The sequence below is a fragment of the Numenius arquata genome, chromosome 6, assembly GCF_964106895.1.
Source record: "Numenius arquata chromosome 6, bNumArq3.hap1.1, whole genome shotgun sequence".
Classification (NCBI taxonomy): Eukaryota; Metazoa; Chordata; class Aves; order Charadriiformes; family Scolopacidae; genus Numenius; species Numenius arquata.
This window is the reverse complement of record NC_133581.1, coordinates 44,916,568-44,942,517: the sequence shown is the minus strand read 5'-3', so window position 1 is coordinate 44,942,517 and position 25,950 is coordinate 44,916,568. Positions and strand designations below refer to the sequence as shown.

Below are 25,950 nucleotides of genomic sequence, written 5' to 3'. Positions count from 1 at the left end.
ATGCTCCGGCCTTGAATCTCCAGTTGTCTCTACCCACTGTCTCTAGTAAGAGCCTAGGAAAATCAGGTTTCCTAGGCTAATATCTGTGTTTTGAGTCCTTCTGCATCCCACCTCCCACTCATTCTAGTGAGTGCTGCACAACTGACCCCCACTCAGCCAGATCTCCTCCATGTGCAGTGCTTTCTCAGCAGCAGACAAGCTGGAACAATAGCTGAAAATTAATCCAATAATAGTCACTTGAATTTGAAAGTGAGTTTTAGGGACTTTTCGTAGTCAAATGTAGAAATGTTTGACTGCTCAGGCTTTACTGCTGTTAATATTGGAAAAAAAAAAAAAAGTAACAAAATTGAGTATCTGAATATTCACCAGTAGCAAATGTCAAATGTTAAACTCCCCTGCCAAAACCAGAAAAAGCACTATGATGTTTAGCTACATAAATTAGCCAGAGAGAGAGAAATGGCACCATGGGATTTAGACAAATCATCAACACCCTGCAAACTTTTTGTAACTATTAGAGAAAAGATTTTATATATAAAAATGTGTGTGTACACAAAGTGAATATATATAGATACACAAGCACATAGACAGGCGTTTCAATACTTGAACTGTGTTGGTGGGTACTATAAATCATGCAAGTACAGAAAAGAAACATGTTTTATGGTGATGTTTGCACTTTCTTCCATATGTTAAATGCTTTTTCAAAAGCAGGAGATGATATAGTTTCTGCTGTGACAACTGCATAGTTTAATAAGACACAGATAAATAGTGGGGAGAGAGGGATATAGCATACAAACAGCATGATCAGGGCTATGAAAGGCACATGCTGTATTTTGCTAGTTTTAAGGGTTTTTTTAAACACATTTCATGCCTTCCTCCACACTTCAGGCTCCTCATTCCCACTGCACAGCAGCTCCCATCACAGCTTATGTAATTAATCATCATAAAACCTATTTCAAACAGAAAAAAGTCCACAGGAAACTTTTGCAGTATTGCAGAAGAAAATAGCCAAGGGTGTTGTGATTTATTCAGAATAAGTATTCCTTGTGAACCTTTTCCAGTCCGGTAGGTACAGACTGACTGGAGAAAGCATGAATTCTATGGAAGTTCACCCATTTCTGCCACTTAGGGCAGTGAGCTCTCATAATGCTTGGACGCTTAGCGTGGCAGAAGTGGAGGCCTTACACGGTCCAGGAAAACTTTACAAGTTCTGATCAGGTTGATGGAATCTGGGCAAAAGGCCATTCTTGATTAAAGGACAGAAAAGAAGAATCATTGTTAGATATTAAGGAACTCATCTCTTGGTGAACTGAAAAAAGTGGTGGAGAGATCTTAAGCAGATTCCTACCTGTTAAAGACAGAAAAACCTAACATCCTCTCTAATGACCTGCCTTTAGCACAGGAAAGAATGAGACTGCTAATCTCCTCACTCAGCCAGTCCTCTGATTTGTTCAAGTGTGTGATTTCCAAGGCAGGAGAAAAAGAAAATGCTTGAGCAAGAACCAGAATATTGAGGAAACTGTGTCCCCTGCTGATTATTTATATTGCTCTTGGTCCATTTTGGGACTCCAGAACAGACAGTGTGAGGCAAAGCTTTTTACACAAACCTGTGTTTAATACTTCCAGCAACAAGGTCTTCTAGACTGTCCCAGGTGTATTTGCAAAGATTGTGATTTTGCTTTTCTACAGTGTTCTTTATTGGTAAAAATGAACAGAGGGACCATAAGTATTGCAGTTCTGATATTTCCAACTTTATATATAAAAAAAAAAAATTCTCAATACTTTTGGGTTTGTGATTTCCCTATGTCCAAGGCATGAGTTCCTCCATGCCTGAATTTCACCACCGTGTTTTTTTTTTTTTTCCTGATGCTAACAAGTCACTGAGAAGTTTGTCAGAAGTCATGCAAAATTTAAGAAGCATTAGAGCTGACACAAATTTAATGTTTGCCAAGACAGCTGAAATCCCTTTTCACAAAAGGAGGAATTCAGTGAAGCTCAGCAAGGCCCAGCACACGCTGCCTCTGAATGGTTCCTATTAAGTTGTCTTTTTTTTAGCTTGCATGATCCTCGTCAATGTAGAAATATACGTTTGGCTTGATGCTGTTTAACTCATGGCTCAGGAGCTGCCAGTATACATCACCTGCGTTCTTCAGCCTAATTCAATTTCTGCAAAACACGCTTAACATGGATCAAAGAAAGCCTCTTGTGGGCAGAGATCCCCACGGGAGAATTCTCCCTCTAGAGAAAGCACTTGCACTCCTATAAACCTGGCAGATGTGGCGGCATCTCCTACTCTGGCTTTCCCTCCATTGAAGAATGTATATGCAGGAGGGACTCAGCGGAGCAAGGCTCCCCATACTTGACTCTCCAATGATAAAATCTCCTGGAAGTCCCTGAGATGGAGGTGGAAGGAAGAGGCATCTTTCTGCAGACCTAATTTATTTTGCGCCTACATGGCTGAAATCAACAGGTTTTTTCGAATTGTTTCCTTTTTCTGCTGAATCCATATGGAACTTAGCACTAGGAGTTTTTAAAGTTAGCTTTCATAAAGACAAGCAAGGAATCACGGAGAGGTACCATGAAACAGTAGCTGAGAGCATCGTATGTAGCGCACAACAAAAGAAAGAGTGAACATCACTTGACCTGCCAGTTATTTGTTGCAAGGACAAGGCGGAGAATAACTTTTTGCTTCTGAAGCTCCAGGCAGGTGAAGTAAGGTAGGCAAAATTAGCAGTACCCCACAACTTGCTCCCGCTGAATGCTAACATGAGTCCGTACTGCTTGTAAAATTCCAAATTTGCTAGTCAATCTAGCCAACGATTCCATACAGTTAATTGAATGTTTACAAAACAAAGGATCCTTCTGTAAAAAATCTGAGGAATTCAAGACGACTGCTATGGCCTGATACTCAAAAATGTACCATGAAATAAGCAAAGGTCTTTGAGCTGACATTTTTAAAAAATCTACAATATGTGACATAAAAGATGTGCTAAAACCTCCTTAAAACTACAAAGAAACCATGCCATGGTGACTGCCTGAAACAAAATACGAGAGAGGAATTAATCCACCAGCTAAAGTCTTATTTAGTTTGCTTTAACAAATTCTGTAAAGCCTATTGCTCTGTTGTTCTAATGATGTAGGCTAAGACACAGGAGATAAGAAAAGCCAAGACACTGAAAGCTGTTGTAAAACTAGGTCACTGTTAAATTAAACATTTTATGAAAAATAGAACCTACCTTGAACAACTCTGAAAACCTCTTTGCTTTTTCATGCACTCAGCCAGAGAGAGGCACTTTCTCCGCTTTACTGCCTTCATGGGGAAAAAGCACCGATTTAGTAAAGTCTTGGCACCCACCCCTGAGCCAGCAGCTCCATTTTTTCTTGTAATTAACAACTGTTGAATATTTGTGAAGTAAATGCTATGGGGCAACATTGAATCAACAATCTTCTTGGTTTGCAAACTGAGAGGAAAGCACTGGCCTTACCTCCCCTACCTCGCAACCACCGCGAGTTCTCTTCAAACACCCGGAGAGGAGGATGCTCCTGGCAGGAAGTTAACCATATCTACCCCATCCTTTTTTTTTCCAGACAATCACAGGAGAACACGCTGTGCTGTGACTCTCTCCACCACGTGAAGGAGCTCATGAAATGCCCTGGAGACTCCCACAGTTGAGCTGTGAGTAAGAGGGTCAGCATGTGTAACTCTAGTGTCATGGCCCCTATGTGCAGCGGTTGGAAGTTGGACCTTTCAGAGGTGATAAAATGATCCCTTTACAGCAATGAGGATAATACAACTTTAGGAGATTATTACGAGGTGTGGGGGAAGTTGGCTGCTGCTGCAGTCTTCGGTAAGAGATAGGGTAACTTTATAAAAGGTGTGGTTTTGTCATTCAAATCAGCCTCTGCAATAAAGTAAAGCTCACCAAATATTTTCAGTGTAAATGTTAGGGGAAAATGAAAATCCAGCGCGGCTTCTCTTGGTTTTAGTGATGTATCATTACCGACAGGTGATGTGCTATATCTAGTGTGGGACATGGTGGTCTCTTCTGGCTTTCAGATGTCATCACAAAGGACAGCGGAGAGGGGACAACAAAACTCTGTAGCAGTCCCTCGTCACTCATTCTTCCCCAGTATAACAAAGCCTTTCAGGTGGAAGGCCTTTTTCTGCAAACATTTCTGTATGTGCTTAGTTCTACATCAACTGGAGATGTCCCACTGATCTAAATGGAACTGTTCCTGCATCTCTAATGACACTCATCAAACCGCTGGACGCTCCCGCTGGGAAAGAGGTTAAACTGAGAAAGGTTCTCTGTGATGAACCAAGTCTGACTGCGTTGTTTGCAGCGTAAGGATCAACGCAAATGAAAACCTGGCTTGGTTTCTTTTGGTTTTAATTATGTATCATTTGTTTCAGTAGTTAATGCATGAAATTAAAAAATGTTGCTATGGTGTTTTTCTTTATAGAAAAACATTTTCAAGAGAGCAAGCAAGTCTTCAATAGTCTTCAAGAGAGCAAACAGTAGTTGTTACCTAAGAGAACTCACTATACAAAGATTCATTTAATTACAGTATAAAATGTGGAAATAAGACATGAAATATCATCCAAAACTGAAATAGCATTTAAACTATTTTTATTTATCACTTGCCTTGCCTTTTATTTGTACTTTTTGGTTACAACTTCTGTTGAGCACGATTGAAAAAAGCACAGTGGTCACTTTTGCGTTAATGTTTGCAGTCGGTTTTCTCTCAGCATGGTGTGCTCCCGTGGCACAGGAATACTCGGCCTGGAGACACTGCCAGGAACCATATTCATAATTTCTTTGAATTGCAATTTTAAGACGCAGGTGAAATGTTCTCTATCAATCCTGTGTTTTGGAAAATGGCATTTCTATAGAACTTGCATTTTAGTCTGAGTTAACCTGATAGATCTGTTAACTACTGCACGTACATTCCTTCGAGGCAGCCAGGAGAATAAAGACTCTGTAGTCACAGGAGAAACAGCTTTTCCAGAATAGAGCTGATGTAAGACATGAAGTCATACCCCAGCATAACTTGATATAACTTGATATAACTAGCGATTTGAAATGCTTTGCTGAGAAAATCTCAGGAAAAAAATAATATCTGCGTCTCACAGGTAGCCACCCTGTCCCTCCCCCTTTGCCTGAAAACATTGTGTGGCAAGTAACGTGTGACATGCTTCGGTTTATTTGAAGAGAATGATAAGCCGTTTAAATTCAAACTTGATATAAATGGAAGTATTCTTAGATTAATTTTATTTCAAAAAAAAAGTATTGAAAAAAATATCCTGTGATATTTCAGAAGTGCAGACTCTTTGGACAAGAAATCAGGAAATAAATGCACAGTATGTGTAGATGAAGAATCTTTTATAAGCCATGAGCACGGGCAAACTGCATGGCCTGGAACCTGGCATTTGCAAGACAAAGGAAGGAGCAGCCAGAGAAGGTAAAGAAAGATGGAGATACAGATCCAGCAAAAAGGGAAGCGGTGCCGAGTTGCACCAGAAATAATTTTTGGTTTATGGTTTGAATTATTGCAGCAGTTCCGTGTACCGGTCATCACCAGAAAGTCAGTGTGCCAGGGCAGGCCACAGCCGTAACGTGATCGGACATCCCCCCGCAAGGTAGTTCTTGGTGTCAGTCAACAGCCTTGTCAAACAGCAACCTGGTTTTGATAACGTCCGATTGAGGTGAATCCCCGGGATGTTGGGAAAGGGGGGAATACGGTCACGGCTGGGGGGCTTGAAAGACAGGCTCTGTAAGCTGGGCAAGTCGCCTTTCCCCTGCGGAGCTGGTAGCCTCGCTGGGAAGAGTTTCAAGTTCAGAAACAAGTCCGGCGTGTGGGCACCGAACCTTGGAAACGCGGAGAATTTTGGCACGGAGCCGGGGGAGGAGGGAGGCCGGCCCTCAGGGGCCTGGCCCAGCGCTTCCCGGCACAGCCCTCCCGGGCGTGAGGGCCAGCTCTGGGCGAGGTGGGCTTAACGCGCCTTGAGAAGTTTCCCAGCCTCGCCGGCCAAGGTGGGCTCCAAGCGGGGAAGCGGCTTCCCCCGGAGCCGGCCGGGGGAAGGTGGGCCCGGGCTGCCCGCAGCGGGCGCTGCTGCGGCGGGGCCGGGGCCGGGTCTGTCACCGCCCCCGCGGCCCCGCCCGGGCCACCGCCCCCGCCCGCCCGCCCGCTCGCCCGGCGGAGGGTCGGGCGGCGGCAGCGAGGGACCGGCCGGGCGCGGTTGCGGTTGTGCCCTGCCCGCGGCTGCTCCGGCGGCAGCGTCGCCTTCGCCGCCGTCCCCGCCGCAGCCTGAGGGGGGCTGAGGGGAGCGAGAGGCTTTTGGAAGAGGCGCGGGGTTGCCCGGCGGCCTCGCCTGTCGGCTCACGCCATGGTGCGGGCTCTCCCCCGGCCCTGAGGAAAGGCGAAGCGGGGGAGCGGCAGGGGACGGCGGCGGCGCGGTTGCTAAGGTAATGGGAGTGGGCTGCAGGCAGGGGCTGCTCCCGGCCCCGTTATCCCCCTCTTTATCCCCATTTGCGCGGCGGAGCGGTCGCCGCTCGGAGCTGCCCCTGCAGCCTCCGGTCCCGCCGCGGAGAGCGGAGCCCCGGCCGGCGGGAGGGGCTGCCCGAGCGGCCCTGAGCGGGGGGAGTTTGCTCTGAGTTGGTAGTGGCGGGCAGGTGCAGGGCGGTGCGTGTGTTTTATATGCATATATATATATATGTGTGTGTGACCTTATATACAGCCCCGCGCCGCTGTGCCGCTTCCCGAGCCGTGTGGGCCCCCCCACCCGGAGCGCACCGCGGCTGCCGTTCCCCTCCCGCGGGGGACCCGGGTCGCGGCCCGGGACGCTGGAGGCGCCTCGGCTCCCTCCAGGCGGAGCGGGGCTGCCTTCTCCCCTCGGGGCTCGGCTGGGCTTCGGGGGAGGTGGTGTCCCAACAGGTACAAGGGCTGTGTCCGGGGAGCCGGGGCTCGGTGTGTGGGGTTCTGAAACGCTGGAGCTTTTTGGGGGGAGGCCTCGGAGAGGGACGAGGGGGAGCGAGTGCTGGGGTACGGCTTGAGGGGGGAGCTGGTGCCCCGTGGGAAAACTTGGAAACTGTTTCGCTTGGGTAGTGTATGGCAATAATAGACTTTCATCCACCGACAAAGCACGTTTGCATGAAGACAGATCGGTGTGTGTGAGAGTAAAGCTGCCAGGCACTCTCCTCCCAGAGCCTTAATCTCCTGTGACACTAAAAGCATCTCTTTAGTCACTAGCTGCGACGGCGTAGAGGAGTAGGTTGCAGGGCCAGCAAGGAGCTTCAAGTATTTTTTATTTTTTTTTTCTTGAGGAAGATGCAGATTTTTGTATAGCACGGTGCAGACATCCTAGCAGTCAGGGCTACCGCTCCAAGGAGCGGACGACGCCTGTGGCTCTGATCTTGTTGTCCTGTCTGCACCGGTGCTGCTCTTGCTGCTGGACACAGCCCTCACTGGGACGGCCTGGGTAAGTCGGGGTTTGCTTCAGCTGGCCCGCAAGGGGCTTGCCAGAACGGCATCCCGATTGTAGCCTACAGCGTGGCACTTCCTCACGCCTCCCTGAAATTAAAGATTATGGGTATGCGTGATTGCCCTTGATTGTTTTTTGTTTGCTGACTGCCAGTGTGTAGGGATCGGAGACCAGAAAAATCTGCCTTTGATAAATAAAGCCATACTGTAAAACTCAGCTTTGTGTTGGCATATTACGCTGTGTATTCAGTGGCTTCCCACCCCAAAGAAAGCTATGTTTCATTTGTGTGTTTCTGTGGGAAGTACTTTGAGAGCTGTGAATGTGAAAAGCGCTCTGTAAAGTTATAGTGTTATTTGTAATTGCTTGCTGAAGAACATAGCAAAAGAGGTTTACTGTAGTTAAAAGCTTTAGGGATTAAAGGCATTTGATATAATTGTAAATATTCTCTAAGGTTGATTTGGGTTTAATTTGAAGTGGAAGGTTGTGTATATTTGCTATCATCCGTTTCTTTATGTATTTTTTTTTAATTGAATGCCAGATTTATCCTAATATTGCAGATTGGAAGAACTAGCAATTGTTTGCTGTGTAGTTATGATCCATAATACATTTTTACCAGCTGACTGGGAGCACTTTCACTATACTTTCTTGTAAATCTGCTTTAAAAAGAGGTCAGATGTTGAAGAGCAGTTACTGACTTCAGGGTGTATGGTTACAAGCACAGAATAATAGCGTTCATTGCTTCAATGTGTGTTAAATGCTGAAGATACTGTTTAGACTCAGCCACTATTGACTTGATTTTTAGATGAGCTGTTCCTTTTTCTAACAACTTCACTAATAGAATAATTAATGGCAAACATTCCTTTTTCTTTCCTAACAGGCTACAAGTGTAGTGGAGTAGCCTTTATTTTATAGCCCCCCTTTTTTTTTTTCTCCATTTTGGACTATAGTAGTGATCAGAAGCAGATGAAAGAAATAGTTATTTGCTGCACATCTCATACCGAGGTTTATCAGTAATAGATGTTTAAAGATTGCTGTTCAACTACCTGACTGATTTTTTTTTTTTTTTTTTTCTGGTTTCTTCTTACTACCCTTCCCTTCTAAGAAAAGGCATAATAAGCTGCATATAGTCATTGTTGACACTGCCTGCCTTAGTTTCTCTCCGATGGTCCCTGTGAGGCAGGTAGTGCAGACACCTGTTTTAATCAATGGCACCTGAGGGTAAAGAGGAAAAGGTGTGCCCTCTTAAAGGAGCAATTACCTCCTTGCTAACCCGTTACAAGGTGTTTCAGTCTCTACTGTGTAATTCTGGTGGAGCCCGCTGGTACGGGAGAGGTGAGCAGAGCACTGCTCATTCACGGGAGTAACTCTGTGTTGGTTCATGTTCCTGAGGCAGCTGGAGGAAAGCCAAGTGTATAGAGTGGAAATGCTAGGATCTGCCCCGTCCCTTTGAGCAGCCAGGATGGGGAGGAAAGGAGAGGGCAGTCCTGTCCCAGCAGACTGCAGCAAACTAGCAATGTAGGGGAAGAAAAGGAGCTGCTTTATGTGGAGTAGCAGGAAGACAAAATAGCTGCAGTGTGTCATCCTAACACGGTACGTGAGGATGCTGTGTTAGCCTGTGGTGAAACTTCAGAATCTTGCAGCGCTGTGGGTCAGGCTTCCTAACGGAAATAAAAGGGTACTGTGATGTGATTATTTTTTTGCTGTCCTGGATTAACAATATGTGTCTCTAGGTTTTCAAGAATGAGGCATAGCTAACCCAGAGGCTCTAGCTGGAGATAACTCTGATACCTAAATCAAACCCTGCAGTTGTAAAGTGGCAGAGCAAGGGTGAGCTGCTCTTCCCATGCTCAGTGTTACAAGAGTGCAGTTTTGCCCTTACAGCCGCTTATTCTGTTGTGTGTGCTCATCGCCTGGAGCTTCAGTCACGTTTTTGCAAGCACACCTTGGGTCTCTAGAGGTCCACTTCCCTGAGCAGCGCTGGATTGTTTCAGGGTAGAAGTATTGTTTCTAGTTGTCAGAATTGAAATGCTCCTGGTTCCTGGGCAACTTAGTTGCTTGGTTCCTGTGGAGTTACACATCTGACTTCCTCAGGCTACAAAATTTCCTCTTTGCATCTTTGAGCACTTATGCATAGTTGAACATCTATCTTCATACTCTGAACCAAATTATTATGTTCCTACATCTCTAACTTTTTTTTTCCTTGCAAATTTCTGCCTCTGCTCTTCATCTTTTAACTTTATGTGTAGTGACTGTGGAAGCAGTGCTTGCATTGTGTCCTTGAGGTGGTGGATTTATGGGGATTTAGAGGTAGCTAGAATGCACACAGTCTCAAGTACTTTGAAAAATTTGGCGTATGTTTATACCCCTTGAAAAGGTAATAATAGATGTATCATGGAGAGTTCTAAAATGTGGTTGATTACAATTTTCCTTTAATAATTTAGTGACTTAAAGTTTTTAAAGGATGATATTAGCGAATCCATAGTGTTTTCCTAATCTATATAAATTTTACCATGAAAAGACTTCCCCATGATATCAGTTTCTGTTTCGAGCTGGAGTAATAGGGTATTGTGGTGACTGGGGAATGAGCTAATTTCTGCTATAGTGCTCTATCTATGAAGAGGAGCTAATTTGTATTTTCCTCGTTGGTTGTCAAGCTCTAGAAAGACTGTGGAGTCAAGAGAGACTGCTGCTACCCACTTGTGTTACATCAGATCTCTTACTATTTTTTAACATTTTTGTAGCTGGTGGCAAAGAATGCGGAGAGAGAGAAAGAGGGATAGATTAAAATTTCAGTAAGCAATAAGGTTTTGACATTTTGACGTCCCAGGAGTTCTGCATTGTCATGCTGGAAACAGTTATTTGTGCATAGGCTCAGCAGCAGCAGAGTAAGGCACGGGCACTGCACTTTGCCTACATGGGGATGGTGGGGACCATGAGGTAGTTGGGCAGTGAAGAGGAATTAGTGCTCTATTTTTGCTTGGAATTTTCAATTACACATTACAATCATCATCCCAGTGGAAAGGGACAGTATTTCATCTTTTCCACTGTGCTTATAGAACCTGGCATCAGTGGTGAAAGGTTCACAGGGTAGTTAAAAGCTCCTCAGATTGATTACTACAGACCTGCTGTGCTATGGGGATGCGTGTTGAGCAAATGATAACTAATGGTTGGAAAGTCAGGGTTTAAATGTTCAATTTATTGCTCTGTCATCCATTATGTGAATGTGGGAAGTCACTTAATTTCATTGTGATTTAGTTTATCACTTTGTAAAAGAAAATAATATTTGCCTCTGTCGCAGATGAGCAACTAGTTTTAGATTATGCCTTCACTAGCGCAACAGCAGTCTGGCATCGACACGTATTAGCTCAATTAAAGGAACTGTCTTTATAGAAGTATTACAGTGTAACAGCAGTAGTAGTAAAGTATATTAGTATTTATAATGCACGTAGCATATATTGGTATTTAGAGCAGCCCAGTTGTGGCGTTGTGGAGTTCAGGGTAGATGACCCACTGCACTGGGATTTGCAGACTCTGCTGAACTCTGTGGGCGTGTAAACTTCAGCTAGCTAATTCAGGAGTGGCTTCGATCCTTTTTACGTGGCAATTACCCAAATGATTTGGATGTAATTTGCATCTGAAAGGGCTGTGTGTTGGTGTGATAAACAGCAGCAGGTCAGTGAAATCATAGTACGTCGCATCATGTCCTTGAAGTACATGGGATGCAAGCAGTTGTGTTCGTTTGCACCAGGGCTACTGCATGGTGCCACAACTTCAAAAGCACCTGCGCTTTTGGGTAGCAAATCTCTCATTTTATTTGATTGCAGGGTACTTGAAATTTTCCATCCTCTTCAGAATGAACAACCAGCAAGAACTCTCAGCACTTTGGGGTGTTTTAAATGAGATTGTGTGGTCACTGATCAATGCAGGCGTGACTCGGCTGTTGTATCAGCTTGCATTAGGCTACTTGAAGGGAGCTTTATTTTAGCAAGCTGTGTTTGGAACAGGGAGTTCAGGTGGAATAATTCTGAATTTGGAATCTAACAGGTACTGGGGCCTGTATTTTTTTGATTTTAATGTTTTGATTTTCTTGTCAGCCTGTAGTAGAGCATCCATTAGTTTGTGCTGCTTCTCATTTCGTTTTCTCTTTGAATCAATTTGTTTTCAGTTGTTTTCAACTTATTGGTTACAGTGTAAAATAGAAAACGCAGTCCGCTGCCTGGAAGTAGCTTACTATAGTTACAAGTAACACTTTCTGTGGTGCATATAGTACAAGGCACTTTCAGAGATGGTGTATTTGATGGACCAACTTCATGGACAAGATGCTCTTAGCACACCTTAACTGATCCAAGGAAAATGATTTTTCAAAGAAGGATTTTTATCGGAGAAGGGATTAGAAGTCTACCCTGAAGCTCTGTATTATCAGTGCAGTTACTCATTCTCCACAGGGAATGATTCTGGCCAATAAGTTGGCTTTGTTGCAGAACAACAACATACAGCTTCGGCTCTCTCCTCTGCAACTGCTCCTTGCAGACTGATAGCGCTTTAGAAATACTACAGTAGTGTGGGATCACCAGTTCAGATGAAGTTCAAAGTTGGGCTATATTTGTCTCTTTGAATTTCTAAATTCGTATAGCACTGACACTTGTTTCAGTTAAATATTCAGTGTATATTTGCTGTTACATTGTCTATAGCTATCCTTGGTAACAGTGTGTTGGCTCAGAGCCGTTCCAAGAGCTCTTGCACTCACGGGAGTATTTTTTTATTGGAAGGTAGATGGATTACAGGTGGATACTGCATTTTGCTCTGAATTCTTTGGAAGAAGGATGGAGGTATTGGAGGCAGTTTCTTCCTGGGTATAACATAATTCTGGTCTATTAAAAGTAAATTTGGTATGCAAGTGCCTACTTCAACAACTGATTTCAAAAAGGGAAAAATTTACCTTGTTAACAGGCAATTCATGTGTCAATATTTGCTACCACCCATCCCTATTCCATTTTTCTATTTGCTTGTCTTGCTCACCTTGTTTATCTATCTGTCAAATAATATATTAAAAACTCTGAAAGCGGGAAAGTTCTTAATTTTTTAAGTCAGTGATGCTTCCAGTACACCTTGGGTGAACAGACCAGAAAACAGGTGGTGTGTCTCTATTTAAAATAAAAAAGAGAATGCCTCTAACTAGGCATCAGGGAACTTGGGACCTAGTCAGTGTCAGATGCCAAGAAAGTTACTTTATCTTGGCTTCCACCCCTAGGTTTCCTGGATGTAACAACCAGTTGCAGACAGTATTTACAGCATTCTAAAATAGCTACAAATATCTGCAGACTTAGAAATATATAGAATCAAAATGGGGTGTGGGAGAGGGGAGGAAAATAATCATATTCCATGGTTTATCAAGAAGCAGCCTGATCATCTGCCAGGTGACTGAGACAGGTCACCTGTGGCTAACACAACTGGAACTGTCTGTCCTTAGTGTCATCTGTTGTACAGTTATGTGGCAGAGTGAGTACTACCACACGTGTCACAGATGGAGAGAAAATTGCTCAAGACCACAGAGAGCACCCTTTTTTGGAGATGGTGCAAGGCCTTGATGATCCCTGGTTAGTAATGTTCTGCTCAGACTGCCACACTGTGAATATTTACTCATTTTATTAAAGGAAATACATAATTGGGAACAGTGAGTGATTGGAGAGGAGTACGTACAGAAACTAGCTGCTCACATTAGATTACACAGTGGGCTGAATTTGTAGGCTGTGTCTTGTAGGACCCTTGTAGGCTGTGTCTATCTGCAGGAAACCAAGTGGCTTGGATTGCCTTATTTGAGAGCTAGTTCTGTCTAAGAGATTTCTGTGTCCATAGTGCATATCCTTGGCCAGAAGGGTCTCTTCTGGCCACCAGATGGTATTGTTGTGGCCTGAAGATACAGTGATCATCATGTGTGTTTTTTCCAAGTACAGTGTTTTAAAAATGTGAGACTGTCCTGCAGTCCACCAGAAGGATGGAGTTAGACACGGCATGACTCGGGACATGGTGGGAGGCAGTGTGGAATTGCACAGTCTATTGGGAGACTGCTGGAGGAGTGGATAAGAAGTAGGAAGCCAAACCCTGTGTAAGGTCATCCATGCTGACTCTTGGGAGCAAGTGGTGATGAGCGAGAACTGTGTTCCCAGACTTATGTCCACCTACTGGTTTGGAGCTCTATGAAAGAGAACCTGGGAGCAAACCAGCAGTTAAGCAGTGCCGGTGAGCAGGAGACTGGAGCTTGCTCCCTGCCCTAGTACTGTGGGGAAATGTAGACATACCTGTAAGATGTTTTGAGGCAAGTTTTTCACAGGAAGCACTTAGATATACGGAAGGAGACTGCACCTTTAGGAAATGTCTGTAAGAGTAGCAGAAATTGGAAATCCCAGTCTTCATCAGGATCCCAGTTTCCTTAAAGGTGAAAAAAAAAGGGAATGTCCCAGAATTGGGTCCTTTCTTCGTGCTCCGGCAGGGTGAGGCAAAAGAGTCTCTGCTGTTTCCATGCCCAGATGCATGCCCAGCTTTCATCCTGCTGGTTGCAGAGCAAGAAGCATTGAGCTCCAGAACTTCAGCTTGGGGCTTCCTGTGAGTGCCTACCTCAGCAAGAGGAGGAGTAGGGTCCTTTAGAATCCATGAATTCTCCCAGTATAAACAAAACTGCGTTCTCATAAACAAAGAGGAATTTGTTTGGCAAAAAATAGGACATTAAGTGCAGTTGCTGGAAGTGTTTATATTTTGTTCCTTAAAAAAAGGCAACAGGCTCAATATTGTTGATAGTACTGCAGTGCTCAGCACTTGCAAGGAAGGGCAGAAGGTCTGGGATGATCTTCGACTGGGAAAGTATTTTCAGAGTAACTTTGGTTACAATTTGATGTCCAAATCAGTCATTGGAAGGATTTTTAGATACTTTGGGAGCTGTATTTCACTGGTGGAAGCAGACTGCCTTAGCTGCTTCTCCACGCAGTGGAGCAGCACCGTGGTATCCAGAATGGTACAAGACCCTTCAGTCTATCACTACTAACTGTGGTGTGGCTCCCTGCATGGTGATTCCCAGCCCATTTCACTAGCCTTTATGTCCTCCTCAACATGTTTCAGGAGGGGAACATGCCTGCAGAGTCTTGTTCTGCTGAGCGCAGTGGTCAGCAGTGCTGTCTGTAATACCAGCGTTTCCCCCTCTTCACCAATAAAGATAGTGGAGGAGATGGTGGAGTTTTGATCTCAGCTCCAGTCTTCCCGGCTTTTGTCTGATTCAGATGGATATTGTATCAGTTCCTGTTTGGCAAGTTGTTTCACTAGTCATAGGGGTTTACTTCTGAAGGAAGGGTAGAGGTGAATTGTGCTGTGCTCCAACTGAACTACAGCAGTTGAAAGCAGACAGCATCGCCCAGGTTGGACCTGGGCATCCTCTGGTTGATGTATTTCATTGTCCTCTAGTATCCACACCTTGCTTGGCATGCCCAAGTGCTAGTTTAATGAAGTAATAGTTAACCGGCAGAGGAACATGAAGCTAAAAGTTTTGTTCTTTCCAGTGCAATTCTAGAGAGACTTTTGTAATGGACATGAAATAGCAACTTAATGGGGACTAATTGAATTCAGATTGACTGATTATTTTTTTTTCTCCCTGTCTCTTCTCTCCTGTCACCTTTATAACATGATCTATTAGGTCTGAATATTCTAGCAAACCAGGTAGGGATTTTTGCTATTAGGTGATTATCAGTTCAGCAAGGTTGTGGTTATGTGATTTCTCGGGCATGTAGAAGTCATGTAGTCTAGATGCGTTTCACTAATTAGAAATTAACTAGGTATTAATGACATGAAATTAGCACACAACCATAGAGTAAAATATAAAGTTCCAAATATCTCCTGATTTGACATTAGCACTACATGTGAATGATAAGCTGCCTTTGAAATACATAGCATAAAGGTAACTTCCACTTGTTGTCACCATAAAATTGTACTGCAGCTGAGTGGTGGTGATGGATATTTACATGGGGATTCGTGTGGTAGATTCTGTTTTCCAGGATTAAATTTATGCATATTATAACAAACTGTTTCATTTTATCTCGGATGTGCAAGAAATGTTTTGCACTACCAATTTTGCATATGAAGTTGACAAGTTATTTATTAAAATGCAGGATTAGAGTCCGAACATAACCCTGTGTTGAGGTTGTTAAATGCTGGTGATGTTTTGAAGAAATAGCTTGTTTTGCAGAATTTATTCTAACTTTGTACTTCTTTCTTTCTTTCTTTCTTTCTCTATTATCTGTAAAACCCAGCGTCTATAAGGACTCCTTGGTGGTGTAATTTCTGTGAAGTGCATGGGTGTTTGTGCCTATAAGAGTTTTCTTACGGTGGTCTTGTTTACAAGAAGTCTTTTCTTACAGTACTCTAGGTATTTTAGAACATTCATGGGAAGCTCTCAATTTACTGCTTAGCTTTTCTCACTGAATTTACATGTAGGTAGAGATTAAATACTGACAGTGCTTCTGCACGAAAATGTAAAGGTTATTGTCTTTGAAATTCTATTATTAAACTCCTGTATCAGAAACTCTGAAGAGGCGAGCTGTGGAAAAAAAATGGGCTTTTTTTGCTTTTGGGGGCATTTTAAAAATTGGTTAATCCACTTTAAAGGAGTTCAGTACGGGAACTGTAATGTATGGGAGCTTTTGAGCTTTGTAATGTATGGGAGCCATATCTCTGGTTTTTGGGAGAGTTTGAGGAGCATGATCAGATAAGAGAGAGATAAAACTCTTACCATGATTCAGTGCATTTTGTCAACAGCTGTCTGTCTAGTCCAGTGTGATTATGCTTCTCAGGAAAAAGCAGAACTGTTCTAGAATAAAGAATAAAATTTAAAAAAAGGAAAAATCAGCGAGGGCCAAATGCACCCTCTCTTTTTAGCTTATTTTTGGGAGTATTTTTTTAAAAGGCTTCATAGGCCATCTTATCCATAAACAAGAAGTTGAAGACCGGGTTTGCTCCTTCTGTGTGGCAGAGTGAGAGAATGGTTAGCAGAAATGGTTTTCAATTTTTATCACTTTTGGTGCTGAGGAGTCTGGATTACTGCAAGCATGGCTATTGTCAGAAAACAGCTGTGGGAAAACAGCGTCTTTTGAACCTGGGAGTTGGAATTCAGAGTATTTATTTTTTGAAGACATGCATTTGGATTTAGATTGGTGATGTGTGGATGCAGGCTCGTATGAGTTAGCCACTGGCAATGTGGTAAACTGCCTGTAGGAATAAGGAGCTGATAGTAGTCTTCAGGCAGTAGTTGGTGAGGCTCTTAACTGGAGGCTGTGCATGAGTACTTCTAATTTTTTAAAAAAACTAAATAAATTGTTTGTTTTCACCATTCTCAGCCCTGTGTAGCTGAAACGTCTGTGTAAGACCGAGCTGAATTCTCTTCTGGTTGTTGTATTGCAAGCATGTGCTTAGAGAAAGGTTCAGAGGGCAGACTCTGGTTTTTAATCTACGTAGTGCCATAGGGTTAACTTTCTGCTTGCATTTTGAGTAGACAGGGCTGGCAGCGAGGAAAAAAATGCATAGAAAGAATAGATTTCAATAGCATCCTGTGAAAAATTAGTCCTGTGCTTCTTTCAAACCAGGCGACAGGGTTTTGTTGGTTTGTTTTTTAACAGAGAACTACGCAAGTCAGTGTGGACTTTCACCTACCATTATATTAATTAAAGGGTCCCAAATGCAGCATGTTAACATAGTATTAGGGTAAAAAACCTGTACTTTGAACATGAGTGGTCTGGTTTGTGTTCACAGCAGGTAGCGTCCATCACTGGAGCCCTGGCTCTGGGCTCTCCCCCCTTCTCCCTGGTGGTCTGTGCCCAGGCAGAGATGGAGTGAGCGGCCCTCCCTTGGGGCTCTGCCGATGTTTCTCCTTGGTCAGAGGTATTGCTGCTGCGTGGCCGGCGGTTTGTCTGCATTTGTGGGGCGTGAAATCAGCAGCAATCCTCAGGCTGGTGAGAATGAATGCCCTGTTTGTGAATTGGTTTGAAACCAGGCTTTAGCACGGCAGACGTGCAGGGAGGCCGTCCTGCATCACCGGGTGCTGAGCTCCGCTCAACTCCCATGTGTTAATGGAGTGATGGGATCCATGGGGACCCAGCATTTCCGTGCTTTCACCTTGAAGAGCCAAGAGCATACCTGCATTGTATCACTGTCTGTAGTCCTTTTCTCCTCTAGAATAAGAATACCACCTAAGAGAGGGTTTTGTGTTTTTTAAGAAAGCAGTCTAAAAGAAAGAGAAGAAACTTGGGTGATGGCCCTGACAATTCTGCAATGGCCCTGGGGGACTCCTGGTCCAGGGGTCTCACTCAGGCTCATCCCAGCACCAGCAGTGCCCAGGCTGTGTGGAGGGGATGCCCGCACTTGTCTCTGCTCTGGGGTGCACCTCAGTCCTACCTTGTCTCCAGCCTTGTCCCCTGCAACATAGAATCATAGAATGGTTAGAGTTGGAAGGGACCTTAAAGATCATCGAGTTCCAACCCCCCTGCCATGGGCAGGGACACATCCCACTAGACCAGGTTGCTCAAAGCCCCATCCAGCCTGGCCTTAAACACTCCCAGGGATGGGGCATCCACAACTTCCCTGGGCAACCTGTTCCAGTGCTTCACCACCCTCACAGTAAAGACTTTCCTCCTAATATCTAATCTAAATCTCCCCTCTTCCAATTTAAAACCATTATCCCTTGTCCTGTCACTACATCTCCTGACAAAGAGTCCCTCTCCGGCTCTCCTGTAGGCTCCCTTCAGATATTGGAAGGCTGCTATGAGGTCTCCCCGGAGCCTTCTCCTCTCGAGGCTGAACAACCCCAGCTCTCTCAGCCGATCTTCATAGGAGAGGTGCTCCATCCCTCTGATCATCTTCGTGGCCCTCCACTGGACCCGTTCCAACAGGTCCATGTCCTTCCTGTGTTGAGGACTCCAGAGCTGGACACAATATTCCAGGTAGGGTCTCACGAGCACAGAGTAGAGGGGTAGAATCCCCTCCTGGCAGGGCATCCATCCTGCTGTCACTCCTGCAAAGGTGGCCCTGCTCCAGCTGCTCCTGACCAAAACCCAGGAGATGCTGGGCACCAGTGGGATGCACTTTTGCAAATTTCTGTCCTCCAACAAGAAGTTTGTTAGTATTGATTACCTTTTGTAGATCTTCAGAGGCAGTTGGTGGCTCCCTTGTTGTCACCGTAAACAGTGTGACAGCCCCTACTGCATATTATGCAAGATGTTTTTGTCTTGTTGCACTGGAGTAGATGAAAAGCCTCAAGATGTGCTATGGGGGAAAAACCTGAAGTATCAGAGAAGATCAAGTGAGCTGACAGTATATGAGTATGACAAGAACAACAGAATTTGTAAATGTAGACGTTCAAAGTGAATAATGCAATGAGTGAAGCGCAGTGAAGTAGTGCTGCACAGGGCTTTTTGATTAGAAATTGGAAATTTCTCCTTTGAAGGGACATTGCTCAACTAAAAGTTAATTGCAATTGTTTTCTTTTAAAGTATGCGTATATAATCTCAGATACAATGTAAGCAGTGAGCATTGTATTTATATACTGAGGCTGAGACTCGTGTGACTTTGACGTAGGCTTTCAACTCCGCTTTGTAACTGCCTTCAGAAAGCTACATAAAATCTCTATCTAGTTCCTGCTCTGTCCAATTGAGTGATGTTACCTAGAGCCTAATTCTTCAGAGCCTTGAAGTCATGACTAAGAAGTGCTGTGGAAATGCACATTAGTGTAAATCATTCAAAACGCTATAATTTTAAAACACTTTACCCTTCACCATTTGTACTATTTAATTTTTTGCATCTAATAATTTTGCTTAGGGAATTTATACCATTTCGGTTTTAGCTCATGACCTGGCACAACAGCGCAGTGTTTGGGCTTCAAGGAAAACAGAGTTTAATAGGAGTTAAAATAAATTTCTGTCCTTTAAATATAAAATAGTGTCTAAATTGGTCTAAATGTGCCTTTGAAAGGTGATACATGTGTATATTTTTTAATTTGAGCTAGAATTATAGTACAGAGTTTCAAAATTGGTATGTGCATGTACAAAATGCATTTGTGCCCACAGTTGTGTGTGTGCATGCACCCTTTATAAAATAAAAAATGAACGAGTCCAGATTGATGTAGATTATTTAGCCTTAGTCTCTATTATCTCTTGGTTAAAGGGATATTTCAGCTGCTTCTGGCTCCAGTGGAGGATACCATGTCACAGTAATAGCCTTTGCACTGCTGAGGCAGGACAGAGCTGGCGTATGGTCTGAGGTTGTCCAGTTCTGGCAGTTGATTTGTCCTTGGGAGCTGATAACTGACAGCTAGAATGGCTTGGGGCTGTATTATACAGATAATTGTATGCTATATATGTATATTATATGCTGGGGCACTTTGTCGCCTGTGGGAATGTGCAAAGTAGGTAGAGAAAGGAATTGGAGAGTATCTTGTTCCTTAAATAAGGGAGTCAGTTTAGTGGTGAACTGTGGTTTTGGAACGAATGTGTAAATTATTCATGTGTGAACATACTTAGACTTTTTTTGTCTCAGTTTTTAATAAAATATGCTGAGGTGGGAAATCTCAATGCTTTCAATGTTGAAGAAACTGAGCTTGTGAGACAGCCTTAATGCCAGCGTCTGTAACAGGCAATGTTACCTCTTAGGCTAGGGAAGGTCACCACATGGCTCCACAGCATCATTGAATTTAAGATGTAACTTGTCAAACGTGCTGGTGGAAGAAAAATTTAAAATACAGCATGTGACTTAGAATTTAAAGTGTCCTACCTGCTGCACGCCCTTCTTTTTTTTTTTTTTTTTAAACTAATGTTTTTTGCCTCACACCTGGCATGACCTGGAGGAGATAAGGCAGGACTTCTGTGGTTCTAGAAGACAGTTTGGGTTAAGTAGTATTCTGCATGGTTGTTTGCCTGTGTCCTGCTGCTTCTTCCCAGCTATATCATGGGAAGAGGTGAGGGAAGCTGCTGACTCGGAGCAAGCAGCCTTGCTTCCCCACTTCCCAGCTGCTGCCCTGGGCTTGGGGGGAGCCAGAGGTGGCTCCGAGTGTCCGCAGGCAGCAGCCGGCAGCATGCCTGGCATTCAGCCATGAAGATTCTGTGATTCTGCACCCACAGATGCTGTGGGGTTCCACTCTGCCTCACAGCAAAGCTTTTATCCTCATTGGCTTTTTGTTTGGGGGTAGGTCAAAAGCTCCTAGAAAAGCCTAATCTGCTTGTGCTTTATAGCAAGGAAATGAAGTGTTCAAAGTATTAATTGGTCTCTTATTGAATGGGGGCTTATGATAAAAGATCGGAACTGGGCGTGAAAAGTGTGTATGGGATGACCCAAACCACTTGGTGGTCCTTGCTCTTGGGGCATTGTGCTTTAGACAAATCAGTTCAAAGCATGTGACTATCTGACACGATGTGCTAAAATCCCGCACTTTGTGGAGTCTGGAGTGTCGTTCCCTCTCTGCTATCCTCGTCTGTCTGCCTTGGAGCTTGTTGTGTGTCCCTGCCATGCTCCCCCTGCAGCCGAGAGCGATGCTGACTTTTGCTCCTGTCCTTGCAGTCTGAGCGACGAGAGGCAAACATGGCCCAAGCGCCCACTGATCCAAGTACTGTGGAAACCGCTGACCCAGAGGAGAGTTCTCCAAATATGATAGTCTACAGAAAGGTAAGGATTTGGAACTGTTGTAAAAAAAACCAACAAAACAAATCTCTTCTTATGTCGTTGACTTGTAAAAGGATCCCTCACCCCTTCTGAAGTCAAAAGGTATGTTTCAGGCTGCTTGGATGCATAGCTGAAATAGTTCGTAGGAAACTAGCTGTTTAAAACCATAGCATTTGAGAGCTTGGAAGTCTTTTTCTGTTCAGTGGAAGCATTTAAGCTCATTAGTATAAAATATTTCATGACAAACTAATAACTTATAAATTTATAACTTCTTGTGAATGGTTGTGATGTGACTTTACCTAATTGTTCAAGTTTACTAAGGCTAGCTAAAATAATGGTACACACCTTCAAAGTTTTATCACACTAAGCGTAACGCAGCTGGCATACAACAATATTTTAGTACATTTTTTTCTGTTTCCATATTGTGGTTTTTGTTGCATAATTTACAGTTTGTTTCTTTGCAGGTAGTTATTATTACTTCCCATTGCATTTCTTACATTAAAAAAGAGAAACCTCTCAAATGCTAGTGAAAAATCAATCAGACAAAGGTAACATAACAACAATGCATGATGTGAGAGAACTAACTGATAAAGTGTCTTATTCTGAAGTACTTTGGAGGTAGTATAAAAGATGAAGGAAAGCAATCTCTTGACCCATTTCTAAGGTATTGTTTTACTCTGGGGTTGATGTACCTGTTATCTATGAAACGGAGTCTTTTTGTAATTTACTGAAATCATGTAAATATATTTTATTTAGCCTGCAAAATGTTCCTTATGTAGCATGTGAAAGTGCTGTATGGTTCTGACAAAAATAAAATTTCTTGCATGGCTCAAATAAGTTACCATTCTGTTAACTCAAGAGCTACAATGCTAGCTCACATCAAGTTTCCTGGTGTAGTACAATCCTGGGTAAAATTTATATTTTTACGCATTTTTACACCTTAAAAAATAGCTATAAAAGCCTAAAATGTGTTGGGTGTACATGGTACTGCTTTCTGCTTGCGTGACTGCAATCTTGATGACTTTCATAGGCTGAGAAAATAATTTAGGTTTCATATAGAGCATAAGTTGTTTAAAGTGTTACTTTTTGATAACCATAATTTTGGTTTAGTTGTTGCATATTTGGTTTGGAATCTGGAATTGTTAACATGGGAAAATTTTCTGGGTAATGTGTAGGCTTGTTTGTTTTGAATGTGTTATGAACACACTTCAGCTGCTAATTTAGAAGTAGCAGTAGTCGTTTAGTCAGATTATCTTTTTGGAACCTGTTTGCTGAGAGGTCCAACACTCCAGCAGGCCGAAGCAGATATGGGTTATGAAAGAAGTTCCTGGTTGCGTGATCTACAATTAGGGCATTAAATCTGTGACTCTGCAGAGAATACACCTATTCTCAAAAACATTGTTTTATTTGAATGTGCTTCATTTTCTGTTCATCTTAGGACATTTCTCAATTTCTTTGCCTTTTAGTGTTTCATTATTGTTGCTGTTGAATAAGATTTGCAAGTTCTGTGGTACTAACAGGGAATGTACTCATACCATTTGATTCATCTCTCTCTACTGGTGTTCCTCAAATGTCAGTATTATCAGCCCTTCATAATAGTCACCTGTCAAATACACAGTTATCTTTTAGAATAGCATGCTCCATGCATTGCTCAGTAATACTATATGCTGTTTTGTCAATATTAAATGTATGTCTGTCAGTTTTGTTGGGTTGTTTTGAGGATTTTTGTTGCTTTTATGAATAGGGTTAATAATACCTATTCTTCAAAGTTAATTTCCATTGGTGATTGATTTTCTAAATCTGGTTTACTGTTTGATATTAGTTATATGTATTACACATCAATTATATGTTCCTTAGTGTTGAGAAATCATACGCAAAATCTGAGACAAGACTTTTATTCTCCTGATTATCTCTCCTCTCTCCAAATGAGTGTTTAGCTCTTCATCTCTCATTTCCTTTCAAATGGCTTGATTGCCAGTAATGAATGAGAAAAACACTGCACTGGACTCCCTGAAATACACAACACAGTCTGCCAGCATACTGTACAGTTCAGGGCTGGTGTTGTGTCACAGTAAAAGAAGAGGTTTGCTTCTCACAGCAGGAATCCTGAGATGCAATTGTCGGTCCCTCTAAGGAGGAAGAAATAAGGGTGGGCTTCAATAATGGGACCACAGTAATTCCTGCTGTAAGTGTCAACTATTTTGTTGCTTGTCATAACTGTCCCATTTGTCGGTTTTGAGGGAGGAAAGCCCTGGAAGTACAACCCTAAATTGTTCATGCTTTCTTTACTGAGACTTACTGAAGTCTATTTGAAGTTCATAAGCCAAGAGAGGGTGGTTGTGGTAGCCTGGTTTTCTTTATAATCACTAGCAAGAGATCCACACATCTGAAGGAGAAATCAGATCTTAGGTGGTGCTGAGTGTCCCTTTGGAGCAATCTCTCTCTGCTTTGTTTATGGAGAAAAGCCTAGAACAGGCTGTTCTCTTTATTTAGGTAGGTAAAACTAAGTGGGATGGATTTTGGCCATGCAGAACAAAATAAACTAATTTATTTTGACTCCAATTAGTTTGTGAAATTCTCTATGGACTCCTGCAAGCAATTGGATTCTAACTGCTTTGATTGCTACAGCAGATGGTCTCAATGAGATAAGTCTTTTCTTCTACCTTCAGGGTTAACCTTTTGGGGGCTGATATTTATCAAATTGTGAGGCATGTTATTTTTTTAATCCAAAATGCTCAATGTTGCCCTACTCTTCCAGAAGACATCTGTGTGTGAATTAGGTATTGCAGATGCACTGATTAGGGTAAGTAGTGCTTAGGGTGTGATTTGCCTCACCCTCTGCTTGTTAAAATTAATTGTACCCTAAACTATGTGAGCTGTGTTGACTAGGTCTCCATTGACTATCATGGGTGCCTCTTAGAGCACCTCACTGTCAGGTACTTATGTCATGTGGTAGACATCTATAACTAAGCAAGCTGCATCCCACTGCTAGGATTTGTCCTTCCTCTCATCTCTGTATGTCTCAGTACTTAGCCCTGGGCTGGTTGTAGGGCTGTGGGTAGTGCCGCAGTAAGGATGTGCTGTCATTTATCTTGTGTGGCATAGTGATACGCAATGAAAAATTTAAGGTCTCTGCAGAAATTGCATTACTGTTTAAGTATTGCTCTGCGTAAAATGTAGGAACCATGTTTTCTTTAATCAGTCTGGCCACATCTGCAGAAGATGCTGATGCATTTTTTTGTTGGGATTACTACTGGAAGAGTTGTACACAGTGCTTAAAAAGACTGTTTGAAAAGCACTACCCTCCTTCTCATAGGAGCAGGTAATGTCAATACACAAGGGCTTCTGTGGAAGTGAGTGACATCCCAGTCCTCACTTCAGTCTGTGAGCGTTGTGTGGGTGCTGCAGCATGGAAAGAAAAAAAATGCATGAAAAGCCAGTGAGAGGAGAAAAATACACTCCAAGCAAACAGTAACAGAAAATATCAATTGATTTTAAACACCTGTCACATTCTCTTGAAATCCAGCCGCCTTGATTGTCTTTCTGGCTTCCAAGTGCCGGTTACTATGTCCCAGGGGCCTTTTGGCTCGTCATTCCAATAATCCAGGTCTGAAAGTTCACCTTCTGCAGATTGTATTGAAAGACAAACTGTTCACAAACACCTTCTGGCACCAGACCTATTAGGCGACCTATTACCAAAATAATTTGGCAAACCAAATCTTCTTACAGAAAGGATGATGGAAAATTGTCTTCTCACTGAAAGAAAAGAAAAATTGAAATATTTAGGGCTTGACCAAATAAGAACTGAAAACACTAATAAGGAAGAATTGTTTAGGAGTACTCGGGGAATATAACAAGAAGGATGAAACCACAGAAATGAGAATCTAGAATGGATAGCAAGGCGAATTGTTCCTGAGAGAGATCTCTTAGGATGGGGAAGAGTTCACAAACCATACTGTTAGAATGTTTAGAACCACTGTGAGCATGTATGCTCTTGAGGGATATCAAAGGGTATCATCAAAGAATTGACATGGATTATCTGATGGTGCATTTCCATCTCTGCTTAATTTTGCCAGATGCATCTTCTGCATTTGCTTGCTAGCACTGGCACTTAGTGAGTTAAATTTTGAATTTTTATGGTTACTCATCATAAATCTTTTGAACAAGCAGGAAAATCTAATTTCCGAAGGCAATTACTGTTCTAAGTAAATGTAATACAAACTTGCAGCTGCCACAAGATGCTTTCAGAAAAATCTGAGTTGTTTGCTACCTTCAGTACTTGGCAGCCTTACCCCTCTTTTGAAATTCTGGTTTAAGATCTGAATTGTAATCATTTAAAAAAAAAAAAAGAAAGAAAAATGCAACCTTACATTAGCAGCTTTTCTCCAGGCAGATTCCAGGGCTCCAGTCGTGGCAAATAGCTGGAGTGCTGCTGTCAGACCTGGTCCAATGTGGCGCTAGGGTGGAAAATGGGAGGACAAGCAGTGGTGAAGCAGATGTAAGCGTACAAAAAATGTATGGACCACGAAGCAGAAAGATGGGGAAGAGTCTGTCGTTATAATTAGCTGTTCAGATTAAAAAAAAAAATAATAATGCTGGTATTGGGAGCTAGTCAGAACACCAAGACTACTATTTGGTTGCTCTTAGGTTGTGCCAAATAACGCTGCAGACCTATAGTCTTCATGTTGTACCCAGATATTTTTCTGTATTGGTGTTAGAGATTACTTTATAGCATTTTAAGCCATCTTGCTTGACACTTGCTGATTTTTACTCTGTTTCCAGAC

General features: G+C 42.9%; 1 protein-coding gene across 1 annotated transcript in view; it reads left to right on the top strand.

Annotated features, from left to right (window-relative positions):
- The first annotated feature begins 6,205 nt into the window (after positions 1-6,205).
- The window catches only part of RGS6 (regulator of G protein signaling 6), a 278,796-nt gene continuing 259,051 nt past the window's right edge, over positions 6,206-25,950 (top strand). Inside the window, exons 1-2 of the mRNA XM_074149708.1 lie at positions 6,206-6,464; positions 21,065-21,169. Coding sequence (XP_074005809.1) covers positions 21,086-21,169 — 84 coding nt within the window. The 5' untranslated portion in view covers positions 6,206-6,464; positions 21,065-21,085. The remainder of the gene's footprint in view (positions 6,465-21,064; positions 21,170-25,950) is intronic.